Source organism: Malaya genurostris, chromosome 2, assembly GCF_030247185.1.
Source record: "Malaya genurostris strain Urasoe2022 chromosome 2, Malgen_1.1, whole genome shotgun sequence".
NCBI lineage: Eukaryota > Metazoa > Arthropoda > Insecta > Diptera > Culicidae > Malaya > Malaya genurostris.
The window spans coordinates 106188640-106212870 of record NC_080571.1 but is presented as its reverse complement, the minus strand read 5'-3'; the positions used below and the strand labels follow the sequence as shown (position 1 = coordinate 106212870).

The 24231-nt window shown below is 37.7% G+C and overlaps 1 protein-coding gene across 5 annotated transcripts in view; it reads right to left on the bottom strand.

Annotated features, from left to right (window-relative positions):
* Window positions 1–650: 650 nt before the first annotated feature.
* LOC131433080 (adenylyl cyclase 78C) overlaps window positions 651–24231 on the bottom strand; it is a 243579-nt gene continuing 219998 nt past the window's right edge. For 4 of the 5 annotated variants that reach the window (XM_058599840.1, XM_058599841.1, XM_058599842.1 and 1 more), the window contains 7 exons: window positions 22381–22573; window positions 14454–14848; window positions 12352–14385; window positions 2535–2831; window positions 2250–2475; window positions 1425–1570; window positions 651–1370 (listed from right to left, as the gene is read on the bottom strand). In XM_058599840.1, the coding sequence (XP_058455823.1) occupies window positions 1242–1370; window positions 1425–1570; window positions 2250–2475; window positions 2535–2831; window positions 12352–14385; window positions 14454–14848; window positions 22381–22573 (3420 nt within the window). In that variant the 3' untranslated portion in view covers window positions 651–1241. Of the gene's footprint in view, window positions 1371–1424; window positions 1571–1900; window positions 1962–2249; window positions 2476–2534; window positions 2832–12351; window positions 14386–14453; window positions 14849–22380; window positions 22574–24231 lie in introns of all 5 variants that reach the window. The other variant, XR_009230019.1, reaches the window with a different exon arrangement.

Below are 24231 nucleotides of genomic sequence, written 5' to 3'. Positions count from 1 at the left end.
ATAATAATCAATAAAATATCGCTTATAAGGAATTCCATGTCCAAAACGTGTTTTATTTCAACATACCAAACTTTTAGACAGAAAAGATCTACTGACAGGGTAAAATGATATATTATGCAAATATCTAGCGATATGGATACTTCATCTCTATATTTTGCTATTATTTAGTGCATTCTATTGAAAATTTACCATGCGCTTATAGGAATCTCTCGCACTGTATACGAAACTGTCGACTTTTTTAGAGGAAACCAATAGTAATTTGTTAGACACAGCTCGTTATCAATTGAAATTTCGACCACCAGTCGAATCAATGCATACAAAAATTTAAAAAAATGTAGATTATCAATTCATGTAGCCTTGAAAAAGACTGTGAAAATAAAAGCAACTCTAGGTAACCCAATGGAACCAAGAGCTAATCGTGTGAGGCGTGAATAGAAAAGAGTAAGCTTTGCATCTGCTCAGAGGAATAAATTGAACTGCTAGATGACAATGGCAGTTCACTTTGAACTGCTAATGTTCGGATGAGTCGAAGCCAAAACGCGAAAACATTAGCAAAGTAGAAGGTTATCCAGATATGGTTTCGTGGAGGGTGATTTTTTTTGTTACATGGATTTCTCAAATTTCAACACGAATTTAGTTATTCACTCCAGTAGTATAATGACTAATATATTTCATTGCCTTTGGTGTAACAATTATTCCATGTAGTTTTTTTTTTATATTGTATAAGGACGTTAATTTTATTTCTTTAAATTAAAAATGTACACATCGAGAATCACATTTAGGTGTCTTGTCGGTAGAATTGATCAGTTAATGCTGCTCAGTTAAAATCAACACTTTTTCCGTGAAACAAAACGAATTGTTTTATCTACGCTTTACTGATGCCAATTCAAAGGTTACCTCAACAACCATTCTTATATATAGTTTTTGTTTCCACGGAATTGTTGCATTTAAATATGTTTTATTTCTTCGATTTGGTTTGCCTATATAAACTACCAACAATCATCACATCATGCTAAAACATTTCGTTCCTAGCTTTTTTCCCTCATACAGTTCTTTCTTGATTGGACCCATTTATGGCTTGGTTTAAATTATGGCGCATGCTATAAATGTGCTCAAAGTGCTTTACTTGTGCTTCATTCTAATGACTAGAACATACCGTTTGGCTACTATTTCCTATAACTAGAAACCCTGGACAAGTTCTTCAGATTCTTGTTTGGGGGTGGGGAAAAACGATCTTCCTTCTACACGCCAGTCTGTTCCTCTTTCACATTCTGATGCAGCTGCCGGAAGGACGGTATCACATTATTGGCCGCGTCCGCTTCTACTTCGCTAGGGGGAAACTGTACCGTTGGGGATCGGGGGATGTTTGGCTGAAAAAAGGTATTGATGTGGTATCAGAATCATTGAACAATACCCTAAAATACCTTTCTCATGGTGTAGCTCCTCACCCGCACTCGAGTCGTATTTCTTCGTACCGGATTGTTAGACTGCACTTTCTGACTCAATCTGACCGAGCTGAATGTGCTTCCCCGTCGCCCGAACCGGGATCTCGGTGATGGCGTTGCGGTTGCTACGATCCGGAAAAAAACGCAATATCGATTAGTGTTCGATTGACACGGGAACAGGTGATGAAATGGAAAAAAATCGTTCATAGCAGGATTGAACTGATGAAACATGCCGTTATGAGTGGAGGTTGTGTTTGACCAAAGAAGTTACGCTGGAAACAACAACAGATCTCAAACTCAACTTGCTACCCTGTGGATGAGGTTACGTTTAGACGACAGAGAAGGACACACTGCGAAGGAATTACGAGGTTAGTAACGTCACTCGGTATTTTTTTTATTCTTGATGGCAGGTTTCGAGCTTCAGCATAACAAAAGCAATCGAAGCTTATACATACGGTGCAACCAGACGCATTTTATGGATAGTCAAGTTTTTAGCACGACTCCAGCCGCACTTGTCTGCACATTTATTTCATCGTGTATTGTTTTTGTTTGGTCGTGCGTGTTTCGACAACAATAGGCGAAAAGATTGTTTTAGAAAACGACCAGGACAGTACGACAACAGCTAAAAATATCAGATAATCTAAGCGAGTGGCATTTGCATGAAAACACTGAACTCAAGCGAGAGAACATCGAACAACGCCAAGATCTTCCTTCGAGCATATTTGGAAGCATCACAGTGACATCAAACATCTGAGATTTTTAGCTGTCTCTGGAATGGGATTGAAAGCTGGTAGCGATACTTACGGGTTGTGTTGAGATTGCTTCTCTTGGAAGCCTGCATCATGCCGAACACAACGGCGGCCAGAGAACTGTGCTGAGATATTTGCCGCTGCAGGGAAGGCGTTTGCGCTTGCGGTACGCCAGCCGGTACCAGAGCAGGAGAAGTTAATTGACTCGCGGAGACATTCATGCCCAATACCCAGTAGGTCAGCATAAGTCCCTTTCCCTTGACGTTGACTTCACCTCGTGGCTAAATGACGGAGAATAGTTCTAAGATTAAGTGGTCAACCGGTTATCTTGGTTACCTACCACACATGTGTATCCTTTGCTTTGGAGCAGTGTTGCCGTGTAGTCCGGCACTTGTACCTTCCAATTCTCACCGGTGGAATCCATCCTCGATGCCACATTCACGGTATTTCCCCATATATCATAGACCGGTTTGCGGGCACCAATAACCCCACTTACCAATGGGCCACTGCAGATTCCAACGCGCAGTTGAAAAGTGTTGAATGCATCCTTGTTGACCTCCTGAAGCTTTTGACGCATGGCCAAAGCAAATTCCACCAAATCGCAAACAGCCTCCTCGTCTTTCTCATCAACCTTTGACTGAAAATTAAAACATTAATGTTTCATTCTACTGAGGACTATACTCGAAAAAAAAAATGCAACACTTTCTTTTGTGTATCACAATTTATTGCATGGGTAAGAAAAAGTAGGGAATCTCGAGCCATAAGCAGTGGTGGTAAATTGCGAACCGAACGCCGATGTTTCTGCAAATTTACTCAAAAATGTTCACCGAGCCTAAGCATGCGATAGGTTCGAAAACTATTCCCTCGGTTAGTGCGAAGGTGTTCTGTGCTCGGTGTTCGGCGAAGCAATCTGATTCGAACCGTTCGGTTGGCGGACCATCGGCGAGGGCCGAGTAAACTGCGTTCGATCGATGGTTTGTTGATTTCATTTCTCGCATCCTGGTTTTGAAATTATCAATGCACACGTGATCAGCACAAAAAATAATGTTTTGTTCGATTGATAAATCGATCAATGGCAATTCAAATGGTACTATTTTGGACATTATCAGTGTGCGTAGGGTGGCTCGATATGGAAAATAGTAAGTTTTGGATCTTTTGCAAATTTTAGGGTTTTGGTTATAGAATCTATAACAATAAGAATTGAATATTTTGGAACATCTCAGCAATCGAAGAGTGGCTCAATATGAAAAGGGATTTTTTTACTCTTGCAAATTTGATGTTTAATAAACTAGTGAGTCAATAGCAGAGAAAATTGAGTAATTTCCGGTATTTTCAACGAGCGTATTTAAATCTGATGTTCTATAGTTCACAATTTCTCATATAAAACTGCCTTACCACCGAACAAAATGCTTAAAATTCTAATATTCCAATTGCTATCAATTAAACATTGAATTAGCAACAGGTAAAATATTCCCATATTTTTATATTAGGCCACTCTACGCCCACTGAAAATGTCAAAAATTATCCTATTCGAATTTAATTCATTCTCCAATCAATAAAGCATCGGATCTACAAACTCAAATACTAACATTTTTCAAATAGGACCACACTACGCTCGCTGTAAATTGGAAATCCTATTGGAACTGCTATTGATTCACCGATTAATAGGACATTGAATCGACATTAGTTAAAAAAATTAAAATATTCCGAATAGCACCACCCTACGCTCGTCGAAAATGTCCAAAATTATCAAGATTTATTGCTCTTGATTCACTATTAAATGGAACATGAAATGTGCAAAAGTCTAAATATATGCAAATTTTCATATTGCACCACCCTACGCTCGATAAAAATGTAAAATATTATTTTTTCGAACTGCTATTTATTACCTAATCAATAGAACATCGAAATGAGATTAGTCAAAAAAAATATATTTCCCATATACCGGCACCCTACGCTCGTTGGAAATGACCAAAATTACTTAATTTGAATTGGTATTGACTCACCAATTTATTCAATATCGAATTTGCAAATGTTAAAACATTTTTAATTTATCATATTGAGCCACCCTACGCTCGCTGGAAATGTACAAAAATACCATACTCTGCTAAGCTACCCAAACACTGAAACGTCCAGCTGCAGCTGACAAAGTTCGGTTCATCCGAACCGAAGCAACAGCCTATAGTACTCGAATCGGATGTTCATGAACATACTAGTAACGATAGGCTCACAAACTAAAGCATCGGTTCTTTCACCATCAGCATCGCTTCTTGGTTCGGCGATACTTGCTCGAACGATGGTATCGGCAAATTTATACTCGCGATGGTGGTTCGCTTTTTGGTTTGGAACGAACACGTTTTGCGTGTTCGGAATCGATGCTTTACCACCACTGGCCATAAGTCCTATCGGTCACTATCTGACATCGATCTATACGAAATTTCTGCCATCGTATTTTGTTTCATTAGCAGTCGAACCGATCAGAAAGATTTTGTGGTATCTGCGACAATCAAGTAATTTTTTAGACTCCAAAAGTTTTTTGTATTTTCACAGCTACAATGATTTTCCAAAATTTTTGGGTAAAACTAAGCAAGTAGATATCTTTAAAATCATTGTGTGTGTGTGGATATTATTTACACTTTAGAAATATTTATTGCCTGACATTTGGTCTTCTGTCTACTGGGCTACAAAATGAACATTGCTTGTGGGGAATGTCGAACCACTATGTAATTTATCACCAATGCACAGTGGAGAAAAATGGAAAAAAAACCCGACAATTTTTTGGAGGCATGATACGGTCAGCTGTTGCACTTTGTTGGTGTAAAATGGTCAGGTAAATCGATTACATGTATTTAGAACGACCGCACGAAACGCTATCATGATCTTTTTACTCCAAAATCCCTTTTTATACTGCATTGTATTCAAGCTTAATTATATAACATGAAACCGAAGAACTTGCAGAAGAGCGAATAGAGTGTTTCTGATGTAAAAAAGTCTAACAAATTGATTGCACATAGTTTTAATGACAGCAGCAAACTCGTGGTACCGTTTTACCCTATTTCTTTTCAAGTTACAATATTGAGTTTAAATATGATCTGCAATCCAAAAGCAAATCTAATGCGATCTATCAATATTGGTTCATATTACGTACAAAACATCTGCGATCCAAATAAATACAATGGGAGTGACAGCAGTAGCCTGTTTATCCTGTTTTACCTAAATTTATTTCAAAAGTCGTATTTCTGATCGAACTTTCTTTCACATACCTAAAGGATGCTGATGGTAGTTGATTAATATCGATTGATATTACGGAGATAGCCCTAAAAAGTAAAGTACAAATTGATTCAATGACCGCACGAATCTTGTTATACCGTTTTACCCCAATTTTTTTTTTAACTGAGTCTTTTGATATACATTGATCTACGATCCATAAGCAGATCCAATACGAACTCCATATTACGTAGAAAACTGCAGTGATGCAAATATACATAAAAGGAATAAAAGTACTATTCCGTTCGACCCTTTTTTAACTCTTTATTTTAGAAATTGTATCACTGGGTGACCTTTCTTTGGTTCTTTTTGAACCAGAAATAAGACTGATGAACTAAATTGGGGTAAAACGGTATAACAATACTCGTGCGGTCATTGAATCTATTTGTAATCTTATTTTTAAGTCTTTCTTCGTAATATCAATCGATTTTAATTAACCGCAATTAGCCTCCTATTGGAATGCGACAGAAAGTTCACCCAGAGATACAACTTATAAAATAAATTGGGATAAAGGGGGTTAAACGGGCTAGTACCGTCATTTCCATTATGTGTATTTGGTTCATTGAAGTTTTCTATGTACCAATATTGATAGGTCATATTGAATCTGCTTCGGATTTGTCAATCTGAATCGAACATAAAATTATGTTTGTGGGAAAATTGGGGTAGAACGATGTAGCACGATTCATGCGATCGTTAACTATTTTTTGAAGTTATATGCGAAACATAGTACTGTCTTGTTTAACCATAATTGGTCCAAATACCGATCAGTAAAAATTTTAGTTCCTTAAATTCATGGAAGAAGATGACTTGGGGTAAAACAGAATACGGTTCTTTGAGGCCGATTTTATTACAAACAATCCATTTATCGACTTTATGCACATGTCTGGAGTACCTTCTGATTACTCGAATTCATTTTTTCAGAGTTTCACAGTTAGTTTTCGAAGTAAAGTAAAAATATAAAGAAAAATCAGAGCAAAACGGGCATGCTAGTGAATTTTGCGGATCTTCTAATTATCATCAATCCATTCTACGGTAAATTTTGCATAAGATTTACTAACTTTGAAATTATTTGCTTAGGTTTTTATAAAATTATTGAGCAAAGTTGCGACACTTTCAATGCTCGTAAGGCGATTAATATGAACATGCAAAACTTTTGCCACATTCCAAACAGTGAGTATAACGACGAAAGACTGTTTTAATTTTAGCTGGCTGATTACACTGTACTATTTAGATTAAACTGAATAAAACGGTATGTAGCATGAATTTGAGAAGTAACAGGAGTGCATCATTGTCAGCAAGTCACGAACATGAATGGCACGTTTGAAATGGGATAGCGGTAGTCTGCGCTCCTGTTACTTCTGCGTACGTTATTCAAGCTAATTGGGCATGGTTCATATTTTCTAATAAGCTGCATAACATACTCTGTGATTGTTTTTATTATTATTTTTATTATCATTGAAACTATTATTAATCACAGCACTTACTGCTTTTATTAATGATCTAGTGCCGAATAAGTTTCAAACACATCACCACTATTGATCCACTTATCAAAATCAAAACCTCCACATTTTCAGAAAGGTTCAGTTTTTGTTCATAGGCGAATTTATTCAACATGTATTCTGCAAAGGGTTGAGATACAACGGCTATGAAAACTGATTTCCCAAAAATCTTCTGTTCTTTTTTCTGGAATATCATCGAGTAGAATGTTCGTTAGTGAACTTCTCACACCTGATTTTTTACCATATATATTTATATATATATATATATATATATATATATATATATATATATATATATATATATATATATATATATATATATATATATATATATATATATATATATATATATATATATATATATATATATATATCTGTTTATTAATCTTATTTTTGTGTATTACATCAACGTTTTACAGTACAAGTTAATGATTTTTTACCATGCGAAATCAGTTTCAATAAGAACCGCGTTGTCAAAAAATCAGTACTGAACTTTTCTGCAGTGAATTTTCTTACTGATGATTGTTTGTCTAAAAATCACATGTGAAAAATTACAGTCGCGATTTTTGTAATTTTGATCTTTTCTCAACACTAACGGTGACTATAACTTTCTGTTTAGAGTGTAATGTTTACTTGTGCGAGATTTTGTACTATGCTGAATCTATTTCAGTCCAACAGATTAACATTTGGAAATCGACAATCGGCCTTCATGTTTTCATGCTAAGGAAGGAAGCTTTACTGTGGTTTGTGTAGCCGAAATGCATCGTAATGGACATCGAGACGTGTATAAAAGCGGACGCCAAGTACAGTCTTTTACATAAGAGCGTGGCCACGATTACTCGCGATCGGTAAAGTGGAATGATGTGATTATTTTTTTTAACACAGAGGGCAGTAGTGTCCTTCATGCAATGCGAAAATAAATCAGGTGACCTCATCATTTTGCCAAAATGAGTACCGCGTACGCTTCGCGCTTCGACGCACCCGAAAGGTCCCAAAATTACCCAAGCTGCCGCGTCGAAAAACATGCTAAAGTCGAAACAGTTTGTGAGTAAGTGGGTGAATCGTTTTAAAAAGGTGGAAAATGTCAACGACTTTCCAAATAACGGTTCTGTCGGTGTATTGTTGGAAAAGACGAAAATGTTATTTGTGACCTGTTTTTTTCTAAGAATCCGAACTTTGCAAGAAGGTGCTTAAAACTGATCAAAAAATGTTTAAATATATCGTACGGAACTTTTCGCAGACATTTGATCGCAAATAATTTGAAATTTCGAAGTATTTTGCATAAACCGATGTTGACTGAAAAACATGTGCAAAAACGTTCTGAATGGGCCATGGTGACCTTGGATTGGCCTTCTCAGTCGCCCGATGCCAATCCGATTGAGAACGTTTGGGCTCTAATGAAGATGAAGCTTGGGAAGAACCGACCAGCTTGTTCGTCGAATTAACCATATTTGGAGGTCGTTTTCAGAAGAATACGCGCAAAATCTCGCTCAAAGTATGACTCGAATGTGTCAAGCCATTATTAACGCTGAAGGGGATCGGACTGACTATTAATGTAATGTGACTTGCATGTAAGTTTTTGATCTAATGAAACAATAATTACGAGTTGAACCTTTTCATTTTCTCACAACAGCGACCATGTTCTTATGTAACAGACTGTAGATCTCCTGCCCGGACTTTGTGAGTTCCGGGAGAAAGATAATAGGAAATACTTGGTGTGAAAGGCGATCTGTGGGGTTCGACAAATTCACCAAAATAAACCACTGGCTCCATCAATGACCGAATATATAAAGAAGAATGTATTCAGAAGCACATGCTGCCAAACTCGCCATAACTTTGCGCATAAGAAAAATATCTGAGCGATTATGAAGAACAAGCTCCCGGAAACAGAAGAGGTTACCAAAACCAAACAAACTTTAATCCACCTAGTGGTGTGATAATACCCTTCTCATGCTAGTTTGTTCGGATGTAATCTAGCATAGCCTACGACGCGCCAACTCGAACAAATGTTGGCAGTTCCCCTGTCAGATTCAAATGAAACGTTCTGGACATGTAGACTTTGTCAAAAAAAAAACAACTTTGCATACTTCGTTTTTTCCAAAATTGATCAAGGCTGTATTTTAAAAAGGGTCAAACCTTTTTAGAATTTTTTTTTTTCAAATAGTTATAGTGGAAAAACGACAAGTCCCACAAAAAAGTGTTGTACTAGTGATTTTCACAAAATCAGTCAAGTTTTCGAAAAATATGCTTAAAAAAACTTTATCGAACCCTACACTAAAATATGACTTTAAAAATTTAAAATCGATTCATATAAATAAACCATTTATGATTTTGGTGAGATTTGTCCCAAGATAGGTGATTATGTTCCCTACCAATCGCACATATTGCAATGTATGGGCACTTTCAAATCTGTTGCCGGTACCATGATCTTGTCGTGAATACGACTTACTTTACTAGGGACGCCTTTTCAGGATTTGCCCTGTACAAGAATGGGCAGAACTTTATCGCGAATATCTCTTGATGTACTTAACCCATAAATTAACCATAAATAATTGAACAACGACGTTTTCTCAAACTTTTGGAAATAATGAGGAAAACTCATCTCGCTTACTTGCCTTTTTCGCACCCGGACGACGGTTTTGAAGTTGTCAATCACATATCAGTTCCGATTATCTACTGGACGAGTATAAAAGATAAACATTGATTAAAAATCGCTCATTTCTTCTAGTGCTTCAGATGGAACTGGATGTCGAGGTGAGGTTCTCCCACCAACAGCAGTAAGAACAAACCAATTACTATGGACTTCGATCGTCGGGAGCAGCAGTCGCCAGCCCTTCTAATGGTTCCAAATGTTATCTTGAGAACTAAAATGATTGCTTCTTTGCAAATCGGTAATTAAAACCATCAGTGTAGTGTCAATCTGGGATGATTCGATTAGCTTTGTGCAATTTTCTCAGTGCAAAATTGCATTGTTTAATATCGTTTTTATCCAAACAGTGTTCAATATCTTAGAGGATTACATAATTTTGCCCTTCTGATTGCCAGAAATTAATTTCGTATTGCTTTTTGATAGTTTCTTTCACTGAAATACTCAAATCCAAAATGAAATAATAGGCATTAAAATTCTGTATGTTGCTATTTAGAACCATAATTGTATACCGAAAGATTTATGCGAAATTTTCCGGTATACCGAAAGATTTATGCGAAATTATACGGCCCATTCCATCCATTCCAATTTTTTTTCTATTTTCTATGAGTTGTTGTTTAGGGCGCGTAACACGTATTTGTTTTACTCGGAGTCAGAGTCACCCGCGTGGAGGTTCAAAAACGAAAACGTTATAACTCAACTCGTCACTCTCCATCACGAGCGCCTTTATGAAAGGTTTTTTCAGAACCACCATTATTTTATCATAAAGAACTATACTGGTTATTTCGTAATATTTAATTGTATGTCAGAATGTTTAATGTAACTAATCTGTACTTTAGTTTAGGTGTAATTGATTGATATTCGGAAGTATAAAGAAAGAGTATCCGTTTTATTCGTATTCACGACATCCAGTTATGTCTCTGACATTACACACCCGTACTTTTTTAATCATGAATCATGTCTTCTAGTGAAATTTCATGAGCAAAATGCTTGATATCATGAAATTTTTTATGGAAAATGTGTTATTGTTCATGATTTCAATCATTTTACTAATGAAATCATGACTTATTCATGATTTCATGATTTTTATTCATGGTATCGGCAATGGACTTTAATCCGTGCAGCAAGATGGGCGTTTGTAGAGGACAACAGTTCTTCTAATAAAAACTTTATCTTATCCAGCACTGATACTTTTTGATAATATCGAGCAACTAGCAATAGAGCATTCGATATATTTTCTACTCCAATTGAGTTTCATTGGAATCTTGGATGATAATGACTTTCAGTTTAGTCACAGAAAACAGATATACAGGCTCACATATGAACTGTGTGTAAACTTTACTCAAACTGCATGGCAAACACTTGCAGATGTCATCACGATCGACACGCGAGGTACCACCACGATTTGGGTGAAGCTTTCACATGAGCCACAATTTTGGGAGCAACATTCATTTCACGCTAGATATTTGTTTTACTGTTGGTTAAAATTGCAAGTTTATTTTTGTTGTTTTGTTTTATTCCGATCGGATTCTCGTTTAATTTATGCGACATAGAAATAAAGTTGTCTTTAACACTTAAGGAAATCGCGTGATAAGTGTTAAAATTTTTGTAGTTGGAATTTTTATGTAACAGTTAGGAGAATTTTGTTATCGTTCCGGAACGTAGTGGAACGCTTTGAAAGATCGCGGCGAATAGTCGAGTAGGTGGCAGTAGTGATTACAAGGTATAGCAAAATACAATGCAATTTATACAGAATTTTGAAAAATTTTGTTCGAGCCTGTATATCTGTTATCTGTGGTTTAGTTGTTAATGAAAATTCACTGGATAAAAAAATAAGTTTGAACAAGAAATGGTCTCAGTTAATATTTTTTTCCTTGAAAGTACCCATTTTGCAACGTATGAACGGTTGGTAGAGAACATCACCTATTTACCTATTTTGGACAAAATTTTATCAAAATCAAAAATGTTTTTTTTATAAATCGATTTTAAACTTTGAAAGGTAAATTTTTCCAGTGTAGGACTGGATCAGGATTTTTCAGCATTTATTTTTCAAAATTTGACTGACTTTGTGAACATCACTAGAACGTGTGCGTCTGTATGTGCGTTTGCATGTGTGTATATGCAAAAATATTCAATTTTCTTTGACATGGGTGGACCGATTTTCATAAACTTAGATTTATATCACTGGTCTTATGGTCCCATAGAACGCTGTTGAGTTTTATCCGGGTCGGATTTATTTAATGAGTGTATTTCTAGACATAACAAGGTAAAAACGAAAAAATTCTCTGAACTAGTCAGATAAAACTTATGTTGTGTACGCCTTTCTAGTTATTGGCCATAAAAATTGATTTGTGAGAAATCGGTTATTCGTTTCGAAAGTACCGGAGCCTCCGTCATTCAGAACGACGAAGCAAAAAGGAAAAAAATCTCCTAAATGTGTCTCAAAACTGTTCCTATTTGAAAGTTATGTCAGTTGCTGACCAAACAACCCCACTTCCAGGTTCCGGCAGCACATGTTCTAACACTTCAAAACGGAGTTCGTTTCATTTTTACAGTGATGACAGAAAATCGGTTAAGCCATCGCGGAGAAAAGTGAGTTGTAGTTTTTCACCACAAATTCCGATACTTCCGGAGTTGGATTCAAGGGACCGGTATATTCGAAGTCGGTTCGTATGATCAACAAATAACCATTTCTGTATGTTGCATTTTTTTCGAGTACAATCTTTATTCTATACTATACTCACCTTATTTCCGGAACACAAATTCGACGCCGCCATGTACGTTGCTCCTACCGTTTTGATCTTCTCGACCGTGACAAAACGAGATTCCTCCAGAAGCGAATCAAAGTCCGATATTATTTCATTCAAAATTCGAATACAGGCCTTCCCGTTTTCGATATCCTCCGAGTAGAAATCCTTAAAGTTCGGAATCGAAGCAAACATCACCCCGCATAGCTCGTGCATTTGAGCGTACAGTTCTTCGGTGCGTTCCTCGGACAGGTAGTAGGAGGCCACGTGATCCGGCAGGATGTTCTTGATCAAAAGGTCATTCAGATGTCGGTTGGATTTCATATTGGACAACTCTTTCTCGGCCTGTTCTTTCCAGATGAAGTCCAACCGGGAGGTAACTTCCACCAACCGTGCATGGTAGGTGACCATGGTGAGGAACACCACCAATAGAATCATCATCTGAGCAGCCAACGGCATTCCGCTGGCCTCTATGAACTGGGTGTCGAATGTTTCGAACACTTGCTTGAATACCGCTAGAATGAGGATCGAGTAGCAGGCAACCATGGTGATCGCCATGAAGGTTTTCACGAGATAGTACAGTTTCAAAGCCGTGGCCAGGGATATGAGACATAGGACCCACGTGAAAACGACATATTCGGGATGAACGCATCGGGATGATGCGTTCAGTGGATCATATTTCGTCGAAAGTTTGGCAAGAGTTCTCTGCTCCAGCAGTGAGTCCTCAGAAGATAAATTGTACACTGAAACTTTGAAACTTTGCGGTATATCCACAAAGAGAGGAGTGAGTCCGTACAGCCGAAGGTCTTGTTCGGTTAGATCTTTCAACGTTTTATTCTCGTCATTCGATAACATTTCCAGATCGAAGTTTACAACTTTGTTCGAGTTCAGCACCAGGTTTTGATTGAGAGTCGCAGTAACTGTCAGATTCAGTTGAAGTTCTTGCTTTACTCCTCCGCCGATTTGCAGCGAAGCGATGGACGCTTCTTTGCGAAACGTTTCGTTTGCTGGAGTTGTTTCTTTCAAATCGCACATGATCAAACCCATCGAACTTGCAGCGGACATCAAAATGATGGTAACGCAAACGAAGATTGTTCGTCGTTTACGATCGTGCACCAACGTGGATGAACTTTTCTGTAGGAAAGTTGGAAGAGCTGAAAATTCTTCCGCCATTACGAGAACACATCCGACCGTTAGGATGAAGGTCGTTATCGATAGCGACACTATCAGTACCGTGCATTTCGGAATAATCACCGCCTGGCAGAGGACAATGAAAATCCATACAACAAACACGCAGAGCATATTGGATCGAAACATGTCCTCCCGAAGCTGACAGAACGTTCCCTCCTGTGATGAATCCTTGAACTTGAGCGTCCAAGTGTACAAGTATTCCATCCGCATCTGCTTGTTCGAGTTGATCTGAATATTCTGATCGATTATCTCGTCTACTTCCTCAGTCGATGGAACACTATCTTCCGGGTCGTACTTTTGTTTATCCCGAAAACTTTCCGCAGTGTTGACTCCCGCCTGACCCAGATTCTTGAAAGGTATCTCCGGCGTCCAGTCGGTCGTCGGTTCATCTTCGTGGATCGTAGATTTCGAGCTACGTTTGGTGATATGGTTATGGTTTGCTCCGCTCGATGCAACGCTCGGGGTTTTCGAATCCTTTCTGAGCTTCAATTCGTTCAGTTTAGCGATGGCCTCTTTCTCAAATTGCAGTGTACTCATTCGGTTCATCAGTCTTTTCCGTGGTCGTAACGGTTCGGTTCGCTTGATAAGATATGTTTTGATGTTCATCATTTTCAGATGGCTATCTCGGCTAGACCCGTTACCGGGCTCTACTTCGTACGTGTCGTTCAAGCAGTTAAGTGTTGCTTCCGATATATGCACCCGACCGGGAACTCCTCCTGACTCCATGTGATTCGCAATGATCACATCGTTTGACCAGACGTCGAAATGCCACTTCTTCTCGCCAAGCACTCCGCACATCACCGATCCACTGTGGATTCCGATTCTCATGTCCAAATCAACCTGCAACAAAGGAGAAATCAATCAATTTATCACAATATTAATCGTTCGTGAGCTAGACTCAGACTCACCACATTCGTTTGGGCCCTAACATCCTTTATTGCCTTAATCATGTGCAGACCCGTTTCCACACTACAAACGGCATGATCCGGTCGACTTTTCCAGCTTTGGGAGTCGAACATCGACACACAGTAATAGCAATCTCCCAGCAGTTTGATCCGCAAGCAATGGTTATCTTCGGCGATTTTGTCAAATCTCGCAAACAAATCATTCAAAATTTTAACTAACTGCTGAGCCGAAGTCTTGCTCGCCAGTTCCGTGAAACCTTTGATGTCCGCAAACAGAATGCTGACGTTGTCCATGTGGTAGATGTACAGCTTCTTGAATTGAGTGTCCACCTGAGCCTGCTGTTCCGGTGATTTGTACATCTCCTTGCGGATGTCATTATTTACGAACATCGGAAGAACTGCATCGAATTATAAAAGAGAGAGAGAGAAAACCAGAGAGGAAAAGATTCAAAACATGCGGAAAATATAGTAGTGTGAGATATGGACACACGTGATTTCATTTCCATAGTTATACGTGAGACTTTAATGAATCGAAAAGAGAAGATGAGAGCAAATCGATGTCTTTCAACGTGGGTTGCATTAAACTTCCGATGTGTTGTGTTCAACTTTGTATTCAATCTTTGCATTGGTGGATTGGTGCAAACGGGCCGACACTTTCATGTCAGAGAGGAATGTATTTGTTTAGATAGAGAAATGCCACGGTATTACATTCCGATGTAGAACTTGTTAACTTTGTTAACGGAATTTACAGTCGATTATTACTGTGCATTAAAATTAGAGGAACAAGTAATAAAAATCATCTCCTGCTGAAATGTTATACCCGACATATATAATAATAATCACACAAATATTATTGATTAACCAACATCATTATATCTTATTACAAAGAATTATGTGTGTTACATTGTAAGTATTTTTCCTTTTTTCTCAAATTTCGTGTGATTCTCTTAGATTTCCGATTCCAGCTGTTCAAAACTCGGTAGGTGGTTTTTTCAATGGAAATAACGTTTCATCACAGAGTCGTAATTTTATCTAGAGCTACTTCTGTCAACAAATGTTTATTTGTGCTGATATATGTTCAGTAGTTTGATTATTAAAAACTCGTCAAAATAGCCAAAATTACCGAACAAAGTTTGATATGTTGTTTATCATCGAAAAGAATAATTAGCTAAACCCTAAAGGTTGGCGGTTCAATACATAGGGCACAGGTTTCACAAGCCTGTTGTCGTATGCTCAATCCCGGACCTGGAAGCATTTATTGTGTCGTAGCACTAGCCATGTAATGTTTTTTTTTACGCTAAATATAACATGGCTTCACTTTGCTTATTTTTTTTTTAATATTAGGGATTTCTTGAAACTTTTCAAACACATAAAGGATGATTTTTGGCTGGTATCTTTTTGGCAATACTGTTTTTGACAGATCACGCGTGAATCGTGTCCTGTGTCATTATTAAACTTGTTCAGTTTGGTCTATAATTTAATCAAGAATCGACTTACAACGTTTGACATTTGGTGAATGGGCGCTGGTAAAGTTGGAGGAAGATCCACTTTTTTATCGAAAAATTGTGTTCAGCAACGAAGCTCATTTCTGGTTGAATAGATACAAGCAAACTTGTCGCGTCTGGAGTGAAGACCAGCCGGTTCCGTCGTCGAGCTGTACTTCTACAAAGGCGACAATGGACGAAACGTTACTGTGAATGGCGAGCACTACCGTGTAAGACGATTTTATTTGCCCAAAATGGAAGAATTGGACATGCCTAACATGTAATTTCAACAAAACGAAGCCACATCTCACATGGCACGCGAAACAATGAGAGCCACCTTCGGTGAACAGTTTATCTCACGTTTTGGGCCTGTGTGATGTAACGCTTTTGGGCTATTTCTTATTTCTTAATGCTCATAAGCCAGCAATGATTGAAGCACTGGAAACCAATATTATTCGTGAAATACCGGCTGATATGTTAATCGATTGTCACACGTTTAGATTGAAAGGAATAATTTTAGGGTTTCATACAATTTCTATCTCCTATTTGTCTTGCAGTTCAAAATTTTGATAATTTAATCATTAAAATAATTTCAAGAAAACCAAACACAACGAAGAATATTCACGCGAAAAACACATGCTGATTGATTAAACAAGGTATCATCTCACTACTAGGTGGATTAGGCACGTTTCTATATTCATAAAAACGTGACTAATTCACCTAGCAGTGAGATGATACCTTTTTTTATCAATCCGCATGTGTTTTTCGCATGGATATTCTTAGGTGTTTTAATTTTCATGCCATTATTTTAATTATCGTCGTTTTAAACGGCAAATTGAGATTTTAATCACTCATTACCCTGTAATGAGTAATAACCCCTGTGACAATCGATTGAACATTCCTTGAGATGTCGAAGTAAGTTCCACTTTAGAGTTTTTCGTCATTATTTATGGTACTTCCATAGCCGGAACTAGCATAACCCAAAATGATTCGTATGTATGTGTGTATGTATGTGTGAAGCCACCATCAGTTCAAGGCATTACCAGTGTATGCGGGTAGACTTACAGTAGATCCGAATTTGATTATCAGATAGCTTTCATATAATTGCTGTTAAGAAGATCAAAATGGGTTTTGAGGACCCGGCGCCTTCCAGCAAGAACATCCGGCCATATAATAAAGAATTTCGCTATACCAGCTTAAACCCGCTTGATGGTATGTTTGTGCGGAGGGTGCGTCTTACTCATTTCAGACCTTCAGAGAGAAACACAAAGCTTCCCCCGTGTGACTCAGATTGACAATCCACTCCATTATCCAGTCATTAACTTGTAAGATACCCTGATAGGGAGTGCATCAGGGTATCTTACATCCCCTTCCCGTTGTCGATATACTTGAACATAATACAATATAATATAATATAAATTGAAATAAAAAATTATAATATAATACAATACAAGATAATATAATACAACACATATATAACATTATATAATTCAATATAACATGATATAATATAATATAACTACAGAGAACAGACATCCAAGCTAGTACAAACTTTTTTAAAAAGCTGTGTAAACCATACAAGCGAAAATCCGTTAAAAATCACTGTTATACACGACTTTACACGTATGAATGTCTGTTGGATATCTGTTCTCTGTGATATAACATAATATAATATAATATAATATAATATAATATAATATAATATAATATAATATAATATAATATAATATAATATAATATAATATAATATAATATAATATAATACAATATAATTTTATATAATGCAATGCAGTATAATACCATATAACATAGTATAACACAACAGAAGATAATATATAAAATAATATGCTATGATTCAATGTATTACAGTTGATGTCGCAGTGTAAGTTATGCTCTGATAATAATAATTATAATAATAGTAATAATAACAATAATAATACTAATAATAGTAATAAAATAATAATAATAATAATAATAATAATAATAATAACATAATTCAATTCAATATATAACAAATACTGCAACAAACAACAGAACCACATGTTGCAATATACCACGATAAATATTGCACTTTAGGATGGGCTTCAAACTACAAGTCATTTCGCACCCTCTCATTCTGCTACTAACGCAGAAGGCGATAGCACCCAGTCTACGCCGTTCTATTGACCAAATGTCATCATAGACGCTCGGGGAGGCATGAGATAGAAATTTGTGAGGACTTAGTTATCTCACCATTTGACGACCATAACCCAAAATGATTCGTATGGCCAAAAATTAATACGCCAAACAATTTACATCTTCTATATCGGTATGAATTTTAAAAACTCATCATCTGTAATTCCTGAATCGGATAAAATTCACCGATTTTATATGGGACCATAAGTCCTTTAATTTGAATTTTGGTTTTTGAAGTTCGATTTGGCCTTTTTGAGAAAATGATTGTGCTTTGAGAAACGATTCGATACTGGAACCGGAATTCTAAAATCGGTGTAGACGAAATTAGTTAAATTCACCTGAGGAGTGTGTAGACATCTTTGAGAAATTGTAGTGCGAATTAAAATTTGGGGGTACATTCCGAATCCAAAAACGAATACCGCTTAAACTGAAATAAGTTTATTTGGTAATCGACTATCCAAATCTGCAAACCCGATAAACCTGATTAATTTATGTGAAATGGACATTTTTATACTAATCACTCTGTATCTCCTAAACCAGGAGTCGGATCTGACTAAAAAGTAAGATGTTTTAAAAGATTTTAAAACCTCTCATTTGAATCATAGGTGATTCTTAGATTTCATTTGAATCTGGGATCGGTTCAGCCATCTACGAGAAAAATGAATTGCATTATTTTAATTTCGTTTCACATGTCATCCTGTGGTTCCGCAATCAGAAGTCGGATCCAAACGTAATTCAGGAACCTTGTTTGAGAGTATACTACTTCTCATATGAATCTGAGTTTGTATAAAACGGTTCAGCCATCTCCGAGAATATTGAGTGAAATTATTTGTCACGCACGCATTTGCTGATCTCAACGAACTGAGTCGTATGGTATATGAATGTTATGTTCTTCCAGTATTTAGTGCTGTAAGTAGTTTAAAACAATATTATTATGAAATTGCTTTCAACTCGAAAATTATGCCATCATCTGGTTTAGATATGTCATATACGAACGATTATGTTGCCAAAAACGAACCGTGCTAAAATCGGTTCGAGGCAAATTGTCATGAAAAAGGATGCTGTACACAGTCCTTCTGGTACTTAGAAACAATAACAGTATAAAAAATCGTGTTTCACGTTGCTCCCAAGCATTGCTTTGTCATACAGCGCTCAAAACCCCTACTGCTGGAATAGGGAAAAAAGTCGCTTATACAAAAATATAGATATCTCCGTTGAAAATGGACGGATTGTAACAATCTACGGCTTGTTGGATAGCTATTACCGTGCGGAATCTAAGTATAGAAACATATTAGTCAAGTGTGACGGATACTGTCAAAAAATTAAAAATTTGACATAAAACTTCGTATAACTCAAGAAGTAAACATCCGATCTCAAAACCATTCAATAGCGTTCTGGGTGACGGGGAGACCTTTCGTTTGCGACAAGTTTGATCAAAATTGGTCCAGCCATCTCTGAGATCTCGACCTCTTAGTTGACAACACACATACAGGCACACACATATACACACAAGGACATTTTTTCAGTTCGTCCAGCTGAATTGATTGGTATATGACATTCGGCCCTCCGGGCCTCGGAAAATTTTCCTAAAGCGAATTCTACACCTTTTTTTATATATATAAAAAACCTGTTTTAATCCACCTAGTGGTGTAATGATGCCTTTCTCATGTACGAGGTCTGTTCAAAAAGTTCCCGGAATTTTTTAATTGCGCGCGTCTGGAGAGTCCGGCGGTCAAAATTTTTTTTTTATTGTGTTGGTACATATGTCCCTAATGTATGGTGAAATTTTCAGCTGTATTCATTGTTTACATTCTGTCTTGTAGCGGCTGGTGTAGACGTGTTTTTTTGAGCTCGGCGATTTTTGTCTTGGTGACGTTGGGTGCTTCCACGTGGACGATTGTGCTTTTGTTTCGACATCATAACCGTACACCCATGTTTCATCACCAGTTATGACCCTTTCAAGTTAATTTGGATAGTCGTTGACGTCGTTTAACAGCTCCTGAGCGATGGTAATGCGTTTGCGGATGAACCACGAGACCTTTCATTTGATTCTGAGTTTATCAAAATCGGTTCAGCCATCTCCGAGAAAACCTAGTGAGATTATTTGTCACATACACACACACACGCACACACACACACACACACACACACACACACACATACACACAGAGACATTGCTCAGATCGACGAACTGAGTCGAATGGTATATGACACTTGGCCCTCCGGGCCAATTTTCACTAGTCGGTTTTTCAAGTGATTGCATAACCTTTTTATATGAGAAAGGCAAAAAATACTAAAATGAGACTCTGTCAATGACAAGAGAAAAGCATTATTAGAATAGTTTTTTTGCACACCGCGAACTTTTTTCCCGACGTTATGTGAAATGCATCATTACGCCACCAGTTTCCATCGATAAATATAGTTTTAATGATTATTACAACAGGCATCTCAACTAAACCTGTTTTTTTATTGTTTTGACTGTCACTGACCATAGATTTGCAAAGGTCTTCACAGAACTAGGTTGATATGTGTGTAAAACGCAACTAATGCTCTTGACAAACTGTAAAATGATCATCTAATTTATCTCCACATCGTAAATCAATTAAATTTCCACCGTTGATCCTGCCGACGGTCTCTACACCTTATCGGTGTCATCGGAGCAAGATACTTAATTAAACAAGTGAAGCTGCCTTGCCGTGAAAAAGCATGTGATATTTATAAACAACCAAGACGACCAAGTCTGCCTGCCTCGTCAGTGTAGGTGATGAATGGCCCATATTATGGTCGGCAACAGAACATTCTCTGCGACCCGTAGAAGCCCACAAGGGATTGGTTCGTGCACCCATCCGTATCATCATCAATAATAATTTGATCAATTATAATTTTAATGTCCTGGAAAGCACTCCTCTAAACCTGCCGGCGTCGGCTCCCAGCAGATGATGGATGCAACAGAGAACGGGGACAAATTATGAGCCACAGGATATACAATATTAATAGACGTTTAAGTTTATTGCATTTGTAGGACTACTACCGGGGCAGGTACTGCTGCTGACTGCTGACCCAAGAACAATGCGTTTTCTTTGACAGTCTTTGTCGTGAAGCAGGAGCAGGAAAAATTTTCAAATCAAATCTAACTGAATTTCCCAGAAATTTATTACACGAGTGGATGAACGAATTGAGGGGTAGATAGGCTGTGATATTTACATTTTCCATTCCCACCGCAAATTTGTGGTAAGCAAAATGCTTTTTCCCACTTCAGCTGTACTAAAGGTTAGGTGCCCCCGTGAGCACAAAATCGATACCGATCCCATATCATCGCGCAATGATATCTTATCAGTAATGTTTCACTCACAGAAAAGAACCCCGTCAGTTGTTGACGTGTAAATGGCATAATTCTGGGGGAACTGTTCTCGTGTGAAAGAAAGTGGCGTGAAAACCATTCGGTAGCTCGCCTAGGTATGGCAGCAGGGAAAATTGATTTCATGTTGAATTTGGTTGCCCCCTAACTTTATTGTCGAAACGTGAGGAAATCAAATTTATAATCAAATCGTTCGCTTTTGCTACTGCAGACTAGCGGCCACGTGTTGCATTTGATACATGATTTCGTGACTCATTCCAGGCGAGTAAATACAGTTGAAAGTACTTCCAAATCAACGATTGGGTATCATCGGATTTACCGAAATAAAATTCAATCAAATTAATATGACATGAACCGAACATGAACCTTTTACCCTCCGATTACCGGTATACTAGCAAATTATCCGATTCTGCAGGAAAGGCCACTCAATAATCGGTAAACCGAACCATCAATCATCCTTTAGTCTGGCGAACGATCGATTTTCGCTTACAGGAAACGAAAAAAAAATCTGTTATTTTTAGCAACATTTCCCGACATGGCCCGAGCTCTGTATCATATCATTATGTTAGCAAAATTATGTTTCCTACTAATGTTCAACCCGGCCGGGTATTCTATTTCGGGATTCGAGTGTGTACAAATGTAAAACAGGCAAAGGCAGAAGGATAACTAAGGCCTGCATTCGGAACCCAATCAGCTGTGAACTGAAAGTCAATAGCACCCGCATATTGCTGACCTTCGTCGATACCGTTGAAATTGAGTTTTGATCAGTTTTGATTCGATTCCGGACAAAGGCCCCCAGCTGCAGCAGCTTGGAATCCGGCCGCAGACGCCTTCCGATTTTGGTGAATGGTACTTAATTACAGTATTGTAGTGAGTTAACTTTGGCCCGATGCGAAACCGCAAATCAACTTACTGGAATCCAGCAACCGTTGGGTCCGTTGGTATTCCTTCTCCGATTCACGCTTGTGCTCCATGGCCTTGTGGGTTTCGATGAATGCCAACCGTTGGCCACGGTCGGTTAGGTACTTGGTGTACATCCCGGCAAAGTTTATCGCCAGATACAGCAGCGAGTTGGCAATCATCTGGCGCACGATGCAGGTTGTATCCTACGAATGAAAGGATGACAATAATTCGATTAGTTTTCCGCAAACAGTTGTTTTATAGTTTCGAAAAAAAACTAATGCTTTCTGAGGGATTGATCAGAAATCAGACACGGGTTGTGTTTAGTAATTGAATATATATTTTTTTAGGAAAATTTAGTAAATTGCTGTTAACGCGAACGAATGAAATTTCTAACTAGAAACGTATAAGGAGTGTATCGAAAATAAGCTATCCACATACATTTGTGTTGTACGCATGTATTTGTGATGGTTTTTTTATGCTCAGATCACAGCATGCTGTGCGTTTGGCTGTCAGCTTTCGTTTGTTTACTTGTTTGTACAGTTGAAATTCTGCGTTTTCAAAATGTCACGTATTGAAAAGGAAGTGAAAATTAAGATTCTGGACACATGGCTAAATGAGAAGGGTATTACTATGCGGAAATTGACGAAGAGGTTTGAAATTCATCATGCCAGTATTAAAACCGTCATTAATAAGTTTAGGGAACACTATTCTTTGGATGAGCTACCAGGAAGAGGCAGAAAATCCGGTTCTTCCAACCCGAAACTGGACCAGCAAAGTGGTATCTCTAATCATGAAGAACAAATCAATGTCAATACGTGATTTGACCGAAAAAGGAGGAACGAGTGTCGGAATGATCCAGCGTATCAAGAGGTGAAATCACCTGAAAACCTACAAGAAACAGAAAATCTCGAATCAAAGTGTAGAACAGGAGAAGCGAGCAGCAACAAGGGCCCGGAAATTGTATTCGCGTCTTTCGAAGTGTCCGGATGCATGCGCTTTAATGGACGATAAGACTTATGTAAAGGAAGACTCAAAAACCCTTCCAGGTCCACAATACTTTACTGTCGTCGTTGGGGAGGATGTGAGCGATGCGGACAGGTCGATTCAAGTAAAGAAGTTCGGTCGAAAGGTATTGGAATGGCAAGAAATATGTTCCTGTGGTTTGAAGTCAACCATTTTTACACTACCGGAACAATAAATGCAGAAATCTATCGATCTGGGTGTCTCCAGAAGAGATAGCTGCATTTATATAAGAAGCAAAGTACACCTCCACTGTTTTGTCCGGATTTAGCGTCGGCTCACTATGCCAAAACCACTCTCAATTGGCTTGCGGAAAAGGGTATACATTTTGTTGAGAAAAATATCAATCCACCAAATTGCCCTCAGCTTCGACCCATCGAACGTCGTCAAGTTTAACCTCGTACAATGAAGGATCAATTTTTAGTTTGAATAAAATATCGTTTTTTATTATAATTTGAAAGAAAAATTTGTGGACAGCTTATTTTCGATACACTCCTTAAAACCGTTTGTTTTAAAGAATTTGATTGCTCTATCGAAAAAACGCTTCTGAACTGTTATTGCGTTCTACTGATATTCTATAAGCTTCTCGAAAACAACATGACTAATTTTTTTTGTTAACAAAATCAATAAAAGTGAGTGTACAGTTCGCTTTCAAGAAACCAACTGCCAAGTACAATTATTGTTGACTTCAGGCAGTGCAAAATTCGACCTTCGATACGGCAACTTGAAGGTTTGCTTAAGGAGCAAATGTATCTTGACATTAAACGTGTACATTTACTTCAATGTAAAAAAAACAAATAATGTTGTTCACATTAAGTTTTATAAAGAGTTGAATGCAATT